The sequence below is a fragment of the Stegastes partitus genome, unplaced genomic scaffold, assembly GCF_000690725.1.
Source record: "Stegastes partitus isolate 25-593 unplaced genomic scaffold, Stegastes_partitus-1.0.2 Scaffold209, whole genome shotgun sequence".
NCBI lineage: Eukaryota > Metazoa > Chordata > Actinopteri > Pomacentridae > Stegastes > Stegastes partitus.
The window spans coordinates 175,095-193,746 of NW_007577940.1; the positions used below are offsets into that span (position 1 = coordinate 175,095).

Below are 18,652 nucleotides of genomic sequence, written 5' to 3' on the forward strand. Positions count from 1 at the left end.
TTCTATTCTATTCTATTCTATTCTATTCTAGACAATCAATGCGGTCTTGTCTATCCAGAAAAACAACTGATTGTTTGCTCTTTTATTTTTGCCCCCTCCTCCAGAACCACAGAGAGTGTCGTATGACTATCTTTGAGCGTGAGAACTTCCTGGGCCGTAAGGGTGAGCTTAGCGATGATTATCCCTCCCTCCAGGCCATGGGCTGGTGCAACAATGAAGTCGGCTCTCTCAGGATCCAGTCTGGAGCGTGAGCAGCTGCTTTCCTTCCACATTTCTGTTTCCTATTCGCCTACTTTTTTTTTTTTTTTGTCAGCAGCTCAACAACAACAGCAATCTATTGCAACATTTCATCTGTACTTCCTTCTCTCTCTCCTCTCTGGTGTTTCTCAACAGATTTGTGTGCTACCAGTACCCTGGTTATCGTGGATACCAGTATATCATGGAGTGTGATCGTCACTGTGGGGAGTACAAACACTTCAGGGAGTTTGGCTCCCACTGCCAGACCCCTCAGATCCAGTCCATCCGCCGTATTCAGCAGTAACAGCCTACACCAAACCCCCTTCTCCCATGTGACCCTTCACCTTCAACCCCTGCTGCCTCCCAGTGCTGAATAAACTGTTTTTCTTAAACCTTACTGACTTCCACCAATGTATCTGCTTATCTAAAACACAGACAGAAAGATCGAGGTACACATTCTGCTTGGTTTTCTGAATTACAGTCACTCTAAATAATCATGCTTGGGCTCATTAAAAAAAAAAAAAGAAAAAGCAAAATAAAATAAAAAAAGAAGCACAACAGTTTGCATCAATCATTTCAATTTCTAATGAAATTATGTTCAACCAACTAAACCAGCTGAAAATGTATCTTTTTAGCCTCTACAATACACAATACAAAGATATTTTAAAGTACATCCTATTTAATAACACCAGTGTTAAAGTTGATTATGCATAAAATTAAGTTGTTCCAACGATAAATTCCTTGTATTTTAAAGTCATTTTTTATGAGTTATGCACATATTTCCGTATTTATGAACACAAATTTTGATAAACATTTTTAAAATTAAGTTGCTCCAATTATATTTCCTCTACCAGCGGGAGAGGGAAAGTGACGTAGAAGTTACCGAAGCCGTGCTAGGAGGATGGGTGTGTTGTACAATGTAGAGCTGGTCATTATGTACTATGGTGCAAAGATGACGGCAATGAGTTACTATTCTTGTTCATGTTTTTGTTCATGTAGTAGCTTGTAAAAAAGCATTTCATTCAGCAACAAAACTTTTCCTGATTTATCTATTTATTTTAAATTTTAGACTAAAGTTGTGTATTTTGATAAACATATAAGTCTTGAAAACAAAAACAACAAATTTAATAATACACACAGTAATAAACTGGTGCAATTACCTTCAACATTGTGTTAACCAAGCCCATCAAATTAATGTTGAGACTTTAAAAGATTTATCTAAGTCAATAAATCAGAATTTTGCCACCATGTAAGTGGTGGGAATAGGTTTCCTGAATTCCTGTTTAGAATGTGTCTCATTAGAGGCAACCCATTAAAAAAAAGTTAAGAAAATCTGTGATGAAGACCCAAGTTTAGAGTTTGTTGTATAACAGCCTCGGCTACAGATTGATTAGTAAATGGAAAGAAAATTGCAACACATATTTGCAAATTGCACATTTTTGATGAAATTGCAGTTCAAACAATTAGTTGATTAAATGAAGAGTTGTACTTAATCAGTGACAATTTTGACAATCTTTTAATCATTAAAGTATATTGTTAAGTAAAAATATTAAAAAATATTAGGTTTGAGCATCTCAAATCAGAAAATTTGTTGCTTTAACCCTTTGAAATCCCAAACATTAATTTTATTGAGTTATTTTTCTCATTGTAAGCTGTTTGCTCTGATGAAGAATATTTATATATTTATTTGTTTTTGAAGGATTTTGAGGGGGGAAAAATGCAACAGCAGCTCTAACAATTATTAAGAACCATCAGACTCAAATTTGTAATTTTAACAAAGTTCAAAGATTATTTGGCATCGGTAAACTAAAAATATATTTCTTAAGAATAATTTTGTTGACATGAAACTGTTAAATAGACTGGTGACCTGTCCAGGGTGTCCCCTGCCTTTGCCCTCAGTCAGCTGGGATAGGCTCCAGCCCCCCCACAACCCTAATGAGGATTAAGCGGTGTATAGATAATGGATGGATGGATGGATGGATGGATGGATGGATGAAACTGTTAAATGCATTGCAATGAAAAATAACAGTAGAGTTTTTCCTGTGAGCTACAATCAAGTCAGAGATTGAACATTTTTCATACTTAACACATGATATGTGATTAATTTACATGCACACACATAAATGCATACTTCATAAATACTTTTTGAACATGAGTTCATTTTGCTGATAGCACTACTTCAATTAGTATTTTTATTCTCAGTTCATATCATTTTGAAGATCCCTCATTATTGGATTTCAAAGGTTGTTGTTGATGATGGTGATAATTCTGAGATTACATCAAGTGGATTATGTCTGGATTAAATCACCTCAGCTGTGACAGTTTCCTAGATTAAACTGTTAGCTGGTTAAACTGAGTTGTTATTTTTATTCTCAGTTCTTATTAGTTTGGTGGCAGTGATTTTCCTCTGCTGCTGGTAAAACCTCTGTGGGGGAACCAGAGATTCCAATATGGAGGAAAAACCGTGCACTGTACTGAGTAGTACACTTTACTCACTCCCTGAACACCAGCACTCTGTTTGCTAGTGTTGGGCTCTTTGAACTAAATTCTTTAAAACCATGTGAATAATTTAATTTAAAAACTGATTTCTGAATCAGCGATGTGTCAGAACAATTTTAGTACTGAGTTTTCAGATGCTTTTTTGTTTTGTTTTGGCTTAAGTTGCAGCAGCAGATACTTTACATCTGCCTTTACCTCTGTGCTATTACACCTAAATGTCAAAGGATTCGCAATTGTATCAGATTTAAAACAACTGCATTACCTCTAAGTTAAACAGTATTAACAGATAAACACAATTTGCTCACGCATCATCATAAAGTAACAGTTTAGAGTGTTTACTGAAAAAAAGCCCTTAAAATGGAAACAATAGAACAACGGTGATTCCACCTGAGGCAAAGGTTAGAAAATGCATCAGTAACCAACTCAAGATTTAAGGAAACACAGTTGCAGCAGTAATCAGGAGGTATAGAAGGAGCCATAGTACCTCTAATCAGGGCTGCAGTGGTCGTCCTCCTACAATGTCATCACAAACAGACGCTACTTTTATAATCTAGCTCTGAAAAACAGACGTCCAGCTGCTTCAGACTTGGCACAGGAGTTATCGATGGGAATCAGAGTTTCTGTGACAGCTCAGTGTGAAGGACACTTTATAACTTTAAACTCTATTGACAACATAAAAAAAACCACCCTTTCTTTCTGTTTGGTACAAAACTGCAAGAGGAAACTTTACTAAATGTCATGAAGAGATGCCTGATTAATGCTGGGAGCACAGTGTTTGGTCAGATCAAACTAAGATAAATCTGTTTTGCTCAGATGAAGGGCAACATATTTGGCGTGAACTTGACAAGGACTACCACAGTGAGTGCATAGTCATGACAGTGAAACACAGAGGTGGGAATGTGATAATATTGGGCTGCATGACTACAAACAGTGTTGGGGAGATGACATTCATCCATGGCACCATAAGTACCTGTGGATAAACCAAAACACTGGCTGACCCGATGACTCCCAGTCAGCAGGAACTTGGCAGAAGAGGATTATTCCAGCATGATAATGGTCTAAAGCACAAATTCACACAAGAGTTTCTGAAAAAGAAAAAAGTGAAAACAATGACCTGGGCAAGTATGCTGCCTGACTAGAATCCAATAGATCAGCTTTGGGGTATTTTAAGGAGAAAGGCAGAGCAACACAACCGCTCCAGCAAAGAGCAGCTGAAAAATGTAGACATTTGGACTCAGCTGCAGAGTTTTTCCTGGCTCAGAATGATCAGTAACCATGATCAGGTCTACATGCAGTAAAAACAATGAATCTGTGTTACCTTATTTGACTGAAATCTCTGTATTTTCCTATCACTTCTGATTGTTTCTCACTCGCTAAAACCTCTTTAAAGGGGCTTTGCAGAAAATCTCTGCACTGTATTCAGTGTGCTGCCATATATGACAAAGAAAATGATCCGAGAATGAGAATGTTTGGTTAAAAAAATAAAGAAACTAAAATGAATAAAGTAGCAAAGATTAGCAGATTATCTTTCTCTTGATGAAGCCTAACGATTACTAAATAAATACTTCTTGCACTTCTGGTGTTGCATGTTTTTTCCTGCACCGCTACTAGCGATAAAACATGTTTGTTTTTCATGTGTGAAGGCCCACTGTAGGCCTTCCCATTGCAGTGCATCAACAGAATGTAAAATACAGGAATATTCACTTGTGGTCTTGCACTTTTGTACTTCACTGCAGGATTTTCCTGTTTCAGAATGATCAGTAAGAATGCTACATGCAGCAAAAACGATGAAATCTATTCCTGTTATTTCTGACTATTGGACAAACATAGACATCTTTCATGTTTGAGTAAATACAACCCCAATCAAGCAAACTGGGTCAGCCTTGAATCAGTGTTTTCATTTTCAGGTCTTATCATTTGGCACAGGTGTTTTTGCTTTGAGGCTGGCTCAAACCTCTTTGCATCTCTGCAGGAAAATCCCTGCACTTTATTCGGTTTGCTGCCGTATATGACGGAGAAACTGACCAAAGATTGCTTTGTTTTCTTTTTGCTTGGAACAAAAATGAATATTACTTTTCTGTTGATCAACTCTAACGATTACTTCATGAATGCTCCCTGCCCTCCTGGTGCTTTTTCTGCCCTACCACAGGCTAGAAAACATGCCTGTTTGTCATGGAGTGAGAGTGTGGAGGCCTACTTTGCAGCCCTGGAGGCCCTCAGCAGCAGTACCACTGCTGGCCAGGAAACGGCGCTGCGTTTCCACCGAAACAACACACACATGCATCCCAGTGGGGCAAGTCGACAGAAAATGTAGTGTGTTGTAATATTAATTGTGCTGCTTCGTGACTGCTGGGATACAATGTGGAGAAAAAAAACAACTTATAGATGGAGCATGAGGTGGATACATGAAGCCAGTTTGCATGCCGAATTTTCTGCAATGAGGCTTCCTAAAAATCCAAGACCTTAAATTGTGCCTGTTTCAAGTGCCCTCCTCTGGGAAATCTCCTGCAAGCTCACTGGTCGATGCTGCTCCCAGTAAATCACAAAATAATACGAATCTAAAGGGGAGTGGCGTTCACAGTGTGGTTAGCTGGACATGCAGATGGCTTAAAAATGTTAATATCTCCCCAAAACATGCTATAATAATAATAAAATACAGCTAATAATGCCCACAGTGTTCCTAATAATGTGGTCCGGCTCCGGGCAGCTCCGAAGCCGCTCCGGGTTTTACGAGCCTCTCCCCGCCGCAGTGGGAGGAAGTCGGACCACAAAGCAAGCAGAGCCACCGTGCTAGCAAAAAACAAAAAACACAGAAAAACACTTCGAAGGGGGGACTTCAGCGTAACATGTGCTATATCGGAGCTGAAAACGCTTAGTCGAAAGCAGCGGACTGGCAGCACACGGCCCCGGAGGCAGCGCACGGACACTCGGCTGAAAGTAGCCGAGTGTGGGCTCCCCCAGCGCGGAAAGCCTGGTAGGCAGGAGACAGTTAGGGCTGGCGCGGAGCACGACGACCTGCTTGGGTTTTTTTTTTTTTTTAATTCCGCCTCCAGCAGGGTGTCGTGTTAGTTTTTTAACATCTACCCAGCGTGGTTTCAATTGCCCCTCTGGCCTCGCCGCCGCCTTGTCGGTTAACCGCAGTTTACGGACGAAAAGTTACCATTTAACGAGCGAACTACCAGGCGATCCTCATCCCAGCGCTCCCTCCCCCTCCTCCGCCATCAAGCGTCACCGTCAGCCTACAGTCGGTAGCTCAAAGCTGGGTCTCCAGGAGAGGAGAGGAGAGGAGCGGAGAGGAGAGAAGAGGAGGAGTCACTCTCCTCTGAATGATAACTGAGCAAGCAGCCATGGATTATTTTTATTTCTGTTTTTGAGTCCGGCGGACGGTTGAAGACTGATTCTCGGAAACGCTGCGAGACTTCCCCAATAGGAGTCGCAGCCGTTAGCTTGAATTCGAGCCAGTGTTGGTGCTCGGCTAGTGTTTGTGACTGCAACCAGGCTCGTTTTACTGAAAAATCCGATTTAAAACAATCGAAATTGTACTATTGTAGCGTGTTTACCCACTCTGGCGCTTATTAGCCTTCGAGCTAGCAGGTTTGCTCTCGCTAGCTAGCGCGGTGGCTAACTAGCCGACAAATATCGATATCGCCCAGCAGGCTAAAACTAGTTAGCCCTCTCTCGGACGATTTGGCTGCTGATTAGTTAAATACAGCCTATCTCCTGGACTGGATTAGGTGTTAAACCTATTAAGGTTGCTGTATTTTGTTTTTACTTGTATGTGTGTGTGTGTCTGTGTGTGTGTGTGATTAATGACAGGAAAGGAAGGCAGCCAGCAGCATAAACAGCAGAGGTGTGTGGATTTTACGGAGTCCTGGCTCATCTTGTGGTTTTATTTGTGCCAAAACGCGGCTGTCAGGGAGATTTGCATTTCTCTGGTGCACCAGCCATCGAGGACAGCGAGCCACGGCACCCCGATGGTGTACATCTCAACCTGTCCACCCCACCAGCGTCCTCCCTCCTCGGTCTCCCCCTTTTTCTCTGATCGCTGTTGGAGAGGCAGTTACACGTGTCCCTGTTTTATTCCTGTAATGTAAAGCTGATTTTCTGCGAAGAAGAAGCCAGTCACTGTTTTTTTTTCTGACTGACTGCCACTGGCTTTCACTAAAATTAGAACATTTTTTTTTCTTCTGCTGCACAGTTGTTTACATTTTAAAGGAAAACCCCTTGAAACACATGCAGCTCTGGAGACACACCAGTCGTTTGGACACATTTCCACTAAGAGGACCAGGGAAGTCCCCGGAGACCTGTAGGATTTGACAGCTGCCTTCAGGTCCTGTATGAGACGTATCACAGTGCTACAAAGCGAGGCCTCTTTTCCTCGCATTATTTCCCACCTTTCCTGCTCGCCAACCCGCGCTTAAAAACCTGCGTTTTTGCACTAAATGGGATTACAAGCACGGTGATCTGTTTCTAGAGTAACCTGTCACCCAGATGTCTTCCCTCGTGAATTTCCTTTTTTGTGTCACAATGATGGTAGTTTGAAGTGCACAGACTGTACAGCCGCAGACAACGACGCCTCTTTCCAGTGGATGGTCAGCCCCGCCGTGCGCCAAACGCACCCCGGCCCTTGATGTTGGTGCTATCTGCTGGAGGAACACATTGTTTTCTAATTCTCTGAAACAAAAGCCAACCCCAGCCCGGTTATTCTATCGATTTGGTCGTGCCAGGGTCGAAAGATGGCGGACCTCGAAGCCGTGCTCGCCGATGTCAGCTATTTGATGGCGATGGAGAAGAGCAAGTCTACTCCAGCGGCCCGGGCGAGCAAGAAAATCATCCTTCCCGAGCCCAGGTAAGCACATTTACAGGGGAGCTTTAACGCAGCGCTGCGGCCCGGAGCCTGTGTTTGTTAGCTTGTCAAATGGATGGATGTTTAGTGCATGGTGTGCAACCATACAGGGAGATGGAGGCGTGCTTCCTCTCCGACCTGACACTTGCTGTAGATGCTTTAACTGAAGTGACTGTGTCAATTGGGATTTCTGCAGAAATGCAGCACCTCTGGCTTCCTTAAACTACCAAAACAACCATGCAGCCACTTTAATTGCACTTTAATTTATACCTGCAACTTACCAAGAAGTTATCCCAGTGTGGGCCTTTCAGAACATCTTACTACAAGGCAGGTTGTGATGCAGAATCTTTGCCACTTCTTTAAGTGTTGATGGTAGAGCTGCATCAATCTATAGATCAGTTGTCAGCTGTTAAATGAATCAACAACTATTTTGATTATTGAGTAATTGTTTCCGAGGAAGAAACTCTAAACTCTCTGATTGCAGCTCTCTCCTTAAATGTGAATAATTTATGGTTTCTTTCGTCCTTTATGACAGTAAACTGAATATGTTTTGGTTGTGGCCAAAACAAGACATTGGTCATCTTGGGCTTTGACTGACCTTTGTTCACCATTTTCTGACATTTCAATGACCAAGCAAATAATCAATTATTAAAGAAAATGATCAACACATTGATCTACAATGAAAATAATTACTAGACACAGCCCTAGTTCGTTATTTATATTCTTTCCTTGATTTGTTTTCTGTCAGATCTTTTGTAATTTGCTCACAGGCTTACTTAACTGACAATCTGTTCCTAAATGTTTTCGCCTCAATGAATAATCAATTAGTTGTAAGCCATTAAATTAGTCATCACCTAGTTCAATAACTGAGTCCTTGCTTTGAGCCATTTTTTCACAGAAAAAAGTCTTTCTCATTGCAGCTTATTAAATGCCAATATGATGTGGTGACTTTCCACCTCTCTGAGAGTAAACTCAATATCTGTGCCATCTTGGGCATTCAGTGACAGTTCTCACCATTTTCTGACATTTTATAGAGCAAACAACAAAGAGAAAATAATCCGTAGTCACAGCCCTCGTTGATGATGTCCTTTCCTTGATATGTCTTTTATCAAGCATCTTTCATTTGCTCGCAGGCTTGCTCAATTGACAATCCGTGCATAAATATGTCTTTTGTAGCCTGTGCAAGACATTTACTAAAGCTTGACTGTTGTGTTGCTGTAAGCCCCTCTGATGCGGTTACACTGTCACTATATGCAGCTCTTGATCCCCCCCCCATCCATGCTGTTTGCAAGCACCCAGCACGAGGAGGCCATCAAACAAGACTACAGCCACAATCTGATTTAAATAACCCCCCCCCACCTCTTACCATCTTACCATCAACACATTATTGCACATCCTTTTGTCCCTGCTGCGCAGCTTATCAGAGGCTTGAAAATGTCTCTTCAGACCTGGTTTATGGCATGTAGCGCGCAACTTGATTGAAGAGGATGTGGTTTAAATTTGGTTATTGAGATAGTTGCCTTTCATGCAGGGTTTGTAAATTTGACATCGCCCTTTGAGTTTAGTCAAATGTTAAAGCACTGTGTTTGCAAAGGAGATCTTAGCCGGTAGCATGCACCACTCTCCGGTTGTGTTTTCACCATTTCTTAATTGCAACTTTTACCGACACATGTGTAGCGGCTCTGCTTGGTTGACTGCAGAGTGTCAATAAGGGTTAAACAAAAATAATATTTAAACCAGGGGTGATTTTTGGAGGAGGAAGTCCAGTTATTTTAGTTACTCACTGACTTGTCTTGGCAGATCAGCAGAAATCAGTGATCCAGACAGTTCATTACACACAGTAATGAATGTGGAGCTGCTGATTATTTCAACTGAAATGATGTGATTAAAGGATGTTCTATAATATCTAATTAAACTTGCATGCCTAGATATATTGTTATTCATATGTTGTAGGGTGGTAGGTTATAAATGAATATATCTGTCATGAAAAGCAGAAATGCCCTACCCTCTCGCAGCTTTACTGCACAGACAAAGGCTCTCAGGGTTTGTAATGAATTCTCACCTCTGGCGGTGCTTGACAACAGCGGCTGATTGTCTTTCTTAACTGGCAACTGTCAACAGTAACTAGTTAACATCAAAGTGCTCAATATATGTCATATTTTACATAACAGAAGTTACCAACCAGAGCAGGATTTTCACATTGTTCAGCCTGTTTTATTCAAATCTCATTAACTTGGCATCACTGCTAACCATTAGCGAGGGTTTGCAAGCAGTTAAAAGTGTGTTTCCTTCCTTCAGGCTGCTGTTGGTTTCAGTTCGTGTCAGTATGGTACTAAAATGAACCTGCAGAAACCTGAAGCTTGCTTGAGACCGCCAAATCCATTCAGTGAACATGCTGTCACATTTAATGTCGGTCAGGACAAAATTTTGTTAAAGTTGCAGAATAACACAGTTGCGGTGTGGCAGCTAATGCATTCCCCGGGCTTTATAGTAAATATGACCACCACTCTGCTTTCAGAGTAGAGGAATGACGTACACAGTAACTTGGTCGGCGTAGCTAGAGACCAACTGGATCAACTGAACAAATAATCTGATATTTTTCAGCCAGACTTCAGTTTCAGAGCATGACCTTGTTTGGATTGTTTGCTGATTCTAACAAATTTGCCCTAAAGAAGGAGGAGCATGGTCGCTGGTTGACCTTTTAGCCTGTTTGCTCTAAAAAGTTTGCAGCTTGCAACCAGTGCATGCAAATGTATTAAGTTAACATTTTTGTATGTCTAGAGATGGACTGGTTGACAGAACTGAAAAGTTGATAAGGAGAAAATGTTTAATTTCACTCTATTGAGAGATATTGATCATTTTAATGACCTATTTTTAACGAAGAGCAGTAAAATAAAAGCTTAATCTGAATTTAACCACTTGAAACAGTTTAAAAAATTATTATTATTTTTTTTAAATGAGCTTTCATGGAGATTTGAATCTGATGCATTTAAGTGAAACTATTAAACCTTCTATCTAAGTGTCTACTGCTGGAACAGAATGCCATTAGCTGTTTACATGTGTTACTTGGAAATCATAGCAAACTGAAAGTGTGCTTTTAGTAACATCTTTGTGTATTTATGCAAATGAGTATTACGCTACAAAAGTACGTATTTTTTAAAGTTTCTGCGTGACAATTTTCGACCTTGTTACTGCAGTTAAACTATGACAAACTGGAATCGAGCTGTAACTGCTGTATTTATAGGCATCTCTTAAGCCTGCAATGATTATAGCAAAAACAATTATCTTGAATATTTCATCAATAATGAGATCTTGATTTTTCATAGATTTTTACAGACAAAATATGTTTATAGCATGTTCATGTTTAAATAAACAGAGTGCTGCTTATACAGCCATATTGTGCTACATTTCTGCTCGTGTACGAATCTGCGTCAAAATAAAGAAAAATCTTAATCTGAACTCAGAGCATTTCCTAGAGGCTTAATATGAGTAAAATTGTGCCCGGCTGTTCACAGAGAAGCCTCTAGTCTCCACTCAGTTACTACAATGCAGCAGGTCAGACAGCTTTGCGACCACAAATTTGTTTAAAAAGAGTGTAATAAGGAGTTCAAATGTGAGATTGAGCCAAGTTGAAACAAAGTGATTTTTTATCTACGGGGTATGTTTTCTCCAAGCAGAGAATTTTAAACAAGTATTGTAGTTGTTTGTATTTGTTGCATTTTGGGAAGCCAAAATTGTGACTAATGTTCAATTAATTTTTTAGCCCTACAGCCTCCTGTCATATTTGATGTTAGTTTTTCTCAGTCGCTTTGGTATATTTCTCAGTTTAGAATGGAAATTCTCAAAACTACTTGTTCTGTCTTCAAATCATTACATCACTTGTGCACATCAAAAAAGCAATTTATCATTTCTTTGAACAAGTTCTAAATGCTTTGGTACATCCATGCAAATGATTATGTACAATTCTCTATTTCCTACATTATCAGCTGCTTATGTTATGCTGATCAAAATGTAGTATAATGGGTCTCTGTTGAATAGTCTCACCTCCACAATATTTAGGCATTCGTTCATCGCAAGTCTTTTCATGCAAAATGGTTGAACAAGTAGTCATCATATGTCGAGCATATTTCTATACATTTCCATTCGACTTTTTTTCTACAATCTGTCCAAATTGGTCAGTTGCTCCTAGGTGTATCTTGACTTTCTCTAATGAAGGGGTATGTGTGTAGCATCACATAAATCAACCAATGATCAACCAGTTTTCTGAAGTAGCTCAAAGGTGCATCTTATAAACCATCAACTGGCAAGTACATAGGAAGACTGCACTGTAATTCCTACCACACTGCATGTACAGTTTTCCCTAGCAGATTGTCCTATGTAAGGCTACAACGATTAGTCGACAGCGTTGACAATAAAAATTTATCGACGTGTCGTGTTGTTAACGTCCTGTAAAGGCCTTGATAATAAAACACTGCACCAGGCATCTTAACACCGTCCCCAGAAATGCTGGGGGCAGTACTGTCACTATTTGCAGTGTCTGTGTTCTCAACCAACAAAGAAAAACTCAAGACTGGTAGTGGTGCAAGCCTTTCCAAAGTTTGGGAATATTTCAAGTTAAATAAAGTGTCAAAACAGGTGAAATGTACAGTCTGCCACACAGAGTGGGCATACCACGGCAGTACGACAGTCACGCATGAGCGTCTGAAACGAAAGCACCCCAGAGTCATGACTCCCAGCGTTCCGGATGGGTAAATTAGCATTACCTTATGTATTTTTGTTTACCTTGCGAGAAACTAGCTACGTACTTCAGGATGACATTAATCATTTCGAGGCCATTTCATGAAAATTAACGTGTGAAGTGCAATAGAACACCGAATTATAAAAGTGTACAGCTTCCCTGACAGTGCTAACATTAACTGTAATCATTTTTTAAGACCACAAAGACAAACAAAACAAAAGCCTGCCGCTTTGGCCAACGTAATCATTTATAACGACGACAGCAGCACACACTAGCATCGTTAAAATGTAGCGCATCTCAGTTGGTCAGCTTAAAATGATTCCAGTTAATCCCAAAGAATCTGACTTTTCCCCTGACTTATCCTGCCTAGCCCAGGTTTTAGCTCCGTGGGTTGAAGCATCAGACTAGGCCTATATACTGTTTGGTAGCAAATAATAAACACATAGCATGAATAAATAACATCATTCATTTGTAACATTGTGACAGAAATAATCGTGACTAATCGAAAAATAATGGACAGATTAGTTGACAACTAAAATAATCATGAGTTGCAGCCCTCGTGCTATGTTCACATTTCTACTTTTCTCTTTTCCCTTCTGTATCACAATGACATTGTCTGTCAGCAAATAACAGTACAAACAGTAAAAGCCTCTTGTCCTATCTCTTGCAATCAACCTCCCACATACACTAAGGTGTAACTCACAATTTACAATAAATGTAAAATGTAACATTTTGGTTCCTTTAAGTTGCTTTTACAGCCACTGCTTTGAAATTGATACCATTTTAGTTTGAATGGTTTTACTGCAGTGACTTTATGTCAGTTTACATCTCATTAAGCAATATTTACTGCATAAGTTCATACTGCTATGTTCATTCAGACTTGGTGGTCACTGCATGGCATTGTTTCGTGCGGGGTAGAACATTTAGAAATAGATTTAACTAAAGAAAAATAAACTGCAGAACATGCGGCAGTCTGCAGAGTCTGACATGTTAAAAACACATTATGTTTAAGTGCAACAGAAAGTTTCTGTAAGACAGAACTTGTCAGGTGTTTCTGTGGACATCGACCTGTAGCTCTTCTCAGAGAAACCAAAAGGTAAAGGCGATTAGATATGAATGTTTCTGCTCTTTTGGGTGTGTTTGGGAAACCAGCAAAGATGCTCTGGTAAGACTTTCAGCAAAGTGACTCCAGCTAAAAGCTCTCTGCTTTGAAGGTGTACATGACCTCAAGCTTTTAGCAGCTTGTAGTATTTTCTAGCTGTGCTCTGTTGCAGGATTGCGTATCTAAAGCAGTTTCCTTCATTGATTGTCAGCTGTGTTATTGAATTCCAACTGATCAATAATGAATAGCTTCTAAATTAAATGCACCTTTCCTTCATGTAAGCTTTAAAAACTTGACACGAGCAATTTTCAAGGCAACAGAAGTGAATGATTTAACTGAAGCATGGCATTAAGTGTGTCACTCAGAGTGGCAGTGCTCGTCCCTGCCTGGTCGATATTCAGCGAACCGCCAAACAAAACTTTGAAGATTAAACACGGTTATATAGACAGATGTGTAGGACACACTTTTCTGTATTAAATACAACTAAAGTTGCAAGGCACGCAATGCAAGATGATTAAAGCTTGCATCAATAAAAGAGCTTTAACCAGCAAATGCTGTCAGTTAGAATAGTCATTGGTTTATACTTAAGAATATGTGCATATCTGTGTATGTGGTCAGATGTGAGTGGGGTGCTTTCCCAGTTTACTCACAGTGGTTAGAAGAAGAGGGGCAGGTACTTAGTTTATTTTGGGTGAATGTATAAGTGAGCTTTCTCATAGGGTGACTTGATCAATGATAACTTGTATTTGTCATTTGAATTCAGTACTCCAATCACAATCCTAAGTCCAGGGTTTCTACCAAAGACAGCAAAACACCTTTCCGATAATATAGAAGCAACACATTTCAGTGGTGGATTAATCCATATGTGATGCTCTCCTCAGGATTAGCAATATGGTGTAAAGACTGAGTATTGCTCAGCTAATCCAAATATTTTTGAAATTGCAAGCGGTCAAGTACAATGTTGAGTGAGTTGCAATTTTTGGATAAAGGTAAAAACGTACCACTTCATACATTATTGTCATTAGAAATTATGCATTGTGGTGCTGCAGAGACGCTTCGGCCTACAAATCATCATAATCATAATCCCCAGACGTGAAGGAACAACCTTGTTTGATTCAGACTGCAGCAAAAATCACATCATCAATTTTATATTTGTTTAAATGGAAAAGGAAAGCAAAAATGTTTTGTTTTTGGCATATCGGTCAGCCGTAGTTCATGATTATGAAGGAAAATGTCACCCAGTTCAACAGTGTGACTCACTGATGTGTTTCTGATAGTTTTTGGACAACAGTAGAGCTCCGTGGCACAGAGGAACAACGCATATCAGACTCAGGATAGAGTTGGTTTTGGCCTTCTCGTGGAATGTATTGGCAATAGGAAAATAAAATATTGCAGGTCACCTGCCTTCTTTTAAATTAGAAACCACTTGAACTAACAGTTCAGTCAACATGGTGATTTTTTAATGACTGGAGAGCCTTGGTGCTGCGCCCAAACATACAAATTGAAGGCCCGCACTTGATTGGATTACCAGTAACTGCTTTTATTAAATCTATAAATCTGTATTAAATTCAGCTGTAGAATTTTTTTAATAGCAATATTAAATTGCAAAACCCAGGTCAGGGTAGACACTTAGCTGATGTGTATGGAGGCCTGGTCCTGTGTGTGAGTACTCTTTTCATACAGTGTAAAGCTGTGAGTGCTAAGTTTAGTCTTGGTGTTAAATCAGGATTCACTTGTGTAACAGTAAAGCTGTGTCATGCTAACCAGTCATTAGATGGTAAATCTTGTTGTCGTGCAAGTTGCAAAACATTGATGCTGGATGTTAATCCAAGGAATTGTTGTTTAATTTCAAGTCTGCAGCAGGTCATTTGACTGATTATCAACCACAGAGGTGGAAGTCATCAGGGATGTGGTGTTGGAATTGACACCTAAATCTAGCAGAGGTGTTTCTATTTGAAAGAACACAGGCACAGTGTACTGCTTTTGTGAGTGCGGTTTATCAAATGGTTTTATTCTATGATAGATATGAGCTTTATTATTTATTACACCCTCCGACACAGAAGCTGCAGAGATAAAAGCATCAGCTAATGGACTTGTAAAAGCACTATTACACTGCTGTTGAGTAAATCACACTTGCAGTAATATGAAAATATGCTTAAAACATGTCACTTAGGTCATTATTATTACAATAATGTGCCCAATAGAACTGGATGAAACCATTGCGTTATGTTTTTTTTGTCTGAGCAGCCAAATCCCACATGATGTTGTTGTGCTTCAGAGGAATTACTTTAATTTAGAATGGATTGCAAAGAAAAGGAAGCACGAGAGAGGAGGAGGAAGGACAGTATCTGCGAAACTACGTCCTGAACGTAGCAGAACTTGATAAAAGACTTTGTGTAAACTTCCATGCATGCATGGCTGTAGCGGTAGCAGTCGTCTATGTGTGGAGCTTTTCGCTGCATGCATGTGGGGGGGCAGTTAGATGTGGCACTTTGGAGATAGCGTGGTGCTGCCACATTCTCGGCGGGCCAAAGCTAAGTCCTCTGGCAGAGAGGTGAGATTTTGACGGCAACACTGGAGGCAGAGGGGGAGGGCGATCAGACGCCCCGCTGTTACAGAGAAATCCATAGAAGAGACGAGTTAACAGTCAGAGAATCGCTGCAGTGTTGACCCCAATGCTGCAAGAATTTTTAGATCTTTCCAGCTGTCTTCGATAACTGAGTTTAGCTAAACTACAAAATGAAATTGACTTTTATCATATAAACATGCATTTCAAGCTGGTGCATGTGAACTCTGATCAAAATATGTTGAAAGAGAGCGAAAGGCTGCTCTGTGCTGCCTTAATATTTAAAAATTTGCTTTTCAAAAACTCCATTTTGGTGATTCTTTTGGTTCTTCAACATTGTAATGTTAGCTGTCATTTTCCAGCCTGAACTAGTTACCACTCATATACTGTCTGACAGCTAATGCAAGTAAATAATGAACACAAATCAAACAAGAGATGCAAGTTAGAAACAATTTTGTGAACTGATAGTCATGTTAACGATGTACAGTGAGTTAATGATTGAAATTAATAAGTATGAATCGCCTAAATTTAATGTTAGATATAAAATCAGCTCGTTTGTAAATAAAACAAATGCTAGGTTATTATATTATAAATTAAAAATCCCCCAAATAATTGCTGTTCAGATGATAAAATCTGCAGTTTTAAACACAGCAAACAAGCTGTAGTCCTCCACAGTAAATCTCTTCAGTGCTTTGATATCAGAATAATCCTGTGGCCTGATTCCAGCTGCTGGAAACAGCTGCTCACCTGGAACAGAGGCAACTTTTTGCATCGTTTGGTTTTTCATGTAGAATTTTTGAGGATACGAACCGTAATTTTTGTAATTAGGTAAATTTGTGTTCAATGTAATATTAATCTTAATATTTAAACTTGTTGGGTAAATTTGTATAATTAACCTTTTTGTCTGTTGGAAAGAATTGTGGCTTAACATCGGTTGTTTAACCCTTTTCAAGACTTTTGGGGTCTTTTGGTTCTCAGACCATTTGGTTTAGGTGACAGGTATTGTTTTCTTTATTTTTGAAGATTTTTTTTTAAATTTAAAAAAAGGGACATTTGCCATGCATTTGGAAGTTGTAAGAAAATTTATTTAACATAGTATAAAAGTCTATAATGAATACCAACAAATATTTTGCGCATGTTCTTTCCATTGGACCCCGAAAGACCTTCTACGTATGGCAACATGAAAGTCCTGAATAGGGCTAAATGTGATATATCAACAGCGGTGAGTTGATGATCACTTCCCATATTATTTTAATCTTTGGTGTACCGTTCAGTTTTGCCAGTATGTTCCTCTTGGATAAAGTCAGGGATTAAGTGGCCTGTTTGACCACCTCCAAGTCAATACTTCCTCAAACACTGTAGTCATTGTTCTGCACATGAGACATATGTACAGCTGTCAGGAAGCCTGCTACTGCCACACTTGAGTCATCAAAACTTCTTGTCGCCTCATAGTCACCTCCAGTCTTGTGTTTCAACTGATTGGTCAATATTTTAGTGACCTGCTCCTGTCGATTTTTCCAATTTTGCTGCTGCAGTGGATAGCGAGCAGACTGCGGTGTTGGTATTGGGGTTATGAAGACTTTATCTGCAGCACAAGCTTTGTTAGAAACAGGACACTAAATCAGCGTGGTGGAGTCGGCTTTTGAGTTCCCTTTTAATTATTTTTGCCTCTTCACCTCAGGAGCAGAAACATAATTGCAACAGTGGTAACCTTTTGCAGGCCAGACATCGCAGGCAGCTGCTGCACACATGGAGGTATTTGCAGATAAGCGATTCATTTTGAAGTTTGCATTGAGGCAGTGAATTAGGACAGCCAGTGATTATTTTGTAATTATAATCTGCCAGTTCAGCTGAAGAATAAATGGTGCCATCGTGTTATAATCACACAAGGTGCTAAATCCTGAGAGTGACATTGTTACTACTGCTGCTTTTTAGCCAGATAGCTCTGTTTTTCTTCCAAGAAAACCCCAGAGTGTGTAGTTTTAACAATGATAAACTGAAACTAAAACTAACCCTAAATCATTTTAGTCCCACTGCAAATTAATAGGAAAGGACAGCTTGTCTGAAAGCTGCTCAGTTTTTCTTGTAGATGTCTGTTCACACGCCCTGAATCCACTTGATGCAGTCAGACACCAGCAGCAGCCAGAAAAACAGGTTTTTAGAAAAACTAGTTTTCCTGTTAAAGACAGCAATTACCTGTCTAGAGGCTTAAATAAACTTAAATAAGTGTTCTCTCCTGCTGCTAGGGCAATGTTTGTATTGTTAGACATCAACTCATCTTTCTTGAGAGATACTGACAGACAGCACAGACAAATGTAACTCTTCCACATAGGGGTGGGCAATAAGGCAAAAATATCACAATTTTTTAATTGTAAAATCACAATTTCGATTTTATCATGATCTTGCATGTATTTTTGAGACTAATTTGCAAGTTTCTGGTCAGTGCAACCAAACCATTCTGTATATAAAGTGTTGAACAAGTTTGTCGTGTTGGCATCATAGACTATATAAAAGATGGACATAGCAACCGGCCCTGAAAAACAAAGCCAACCCGGAAGTGTCAAAAACCTGCAATGTCACTACGTCCACTAGTTGCTGGCTCCAAAAAGCCCTGGCTCCCATAGACTTGAATTAGAAAAAAAGTGATCACAGGTCACGAAATAC

The 18,652-nt window shown here is 39.7% G+C and overlaps 2 protein-coding genes across 2 annotated transcripts in view; both read left to right on the plus strand.

Moving 5' to 3' along the window:
- The window catches only part of cryba4 (crystallin, beta A4), a 1,627-nt gene extending 1,086 nt beyond the window's left edge, over positions 1 to 541 (plus strand). The window contains exons 4-5 of the mRNA XM_008280768.1: positions 105 to 247; positions 394 to 541. Coding sequence (XP_008278990.1) covers positions 105 to 247; positions 394 to 541 — 291 coding nt within the window. The remainder of the gene's footprint in view (positions 1 to 104; positions 248 to 393) is intronic.
- A 4,932-nt stretch (positions 542 to 5,473) lies between these two features.
- grk3 (G protein-coupled receptor kinase 3) overlaps positions 5,474 to 18,652 on the plus strand; it is an 80,670-nt gene continuing 67,491 nt past the window's right edge. The window contains exon 1 of the mRNA XM_008280769.1: positions 5,474 to 7,585. Within this exon, the coding sequence (XP_008278991.1) occupies positions 7,473 to 7,585 (113 nt within the window). The 5' untranslated portion in view covers positions 5,474 to 7,472. The remainder of the gene's footprint in view (positions 7,586 to 18,652) is intronic.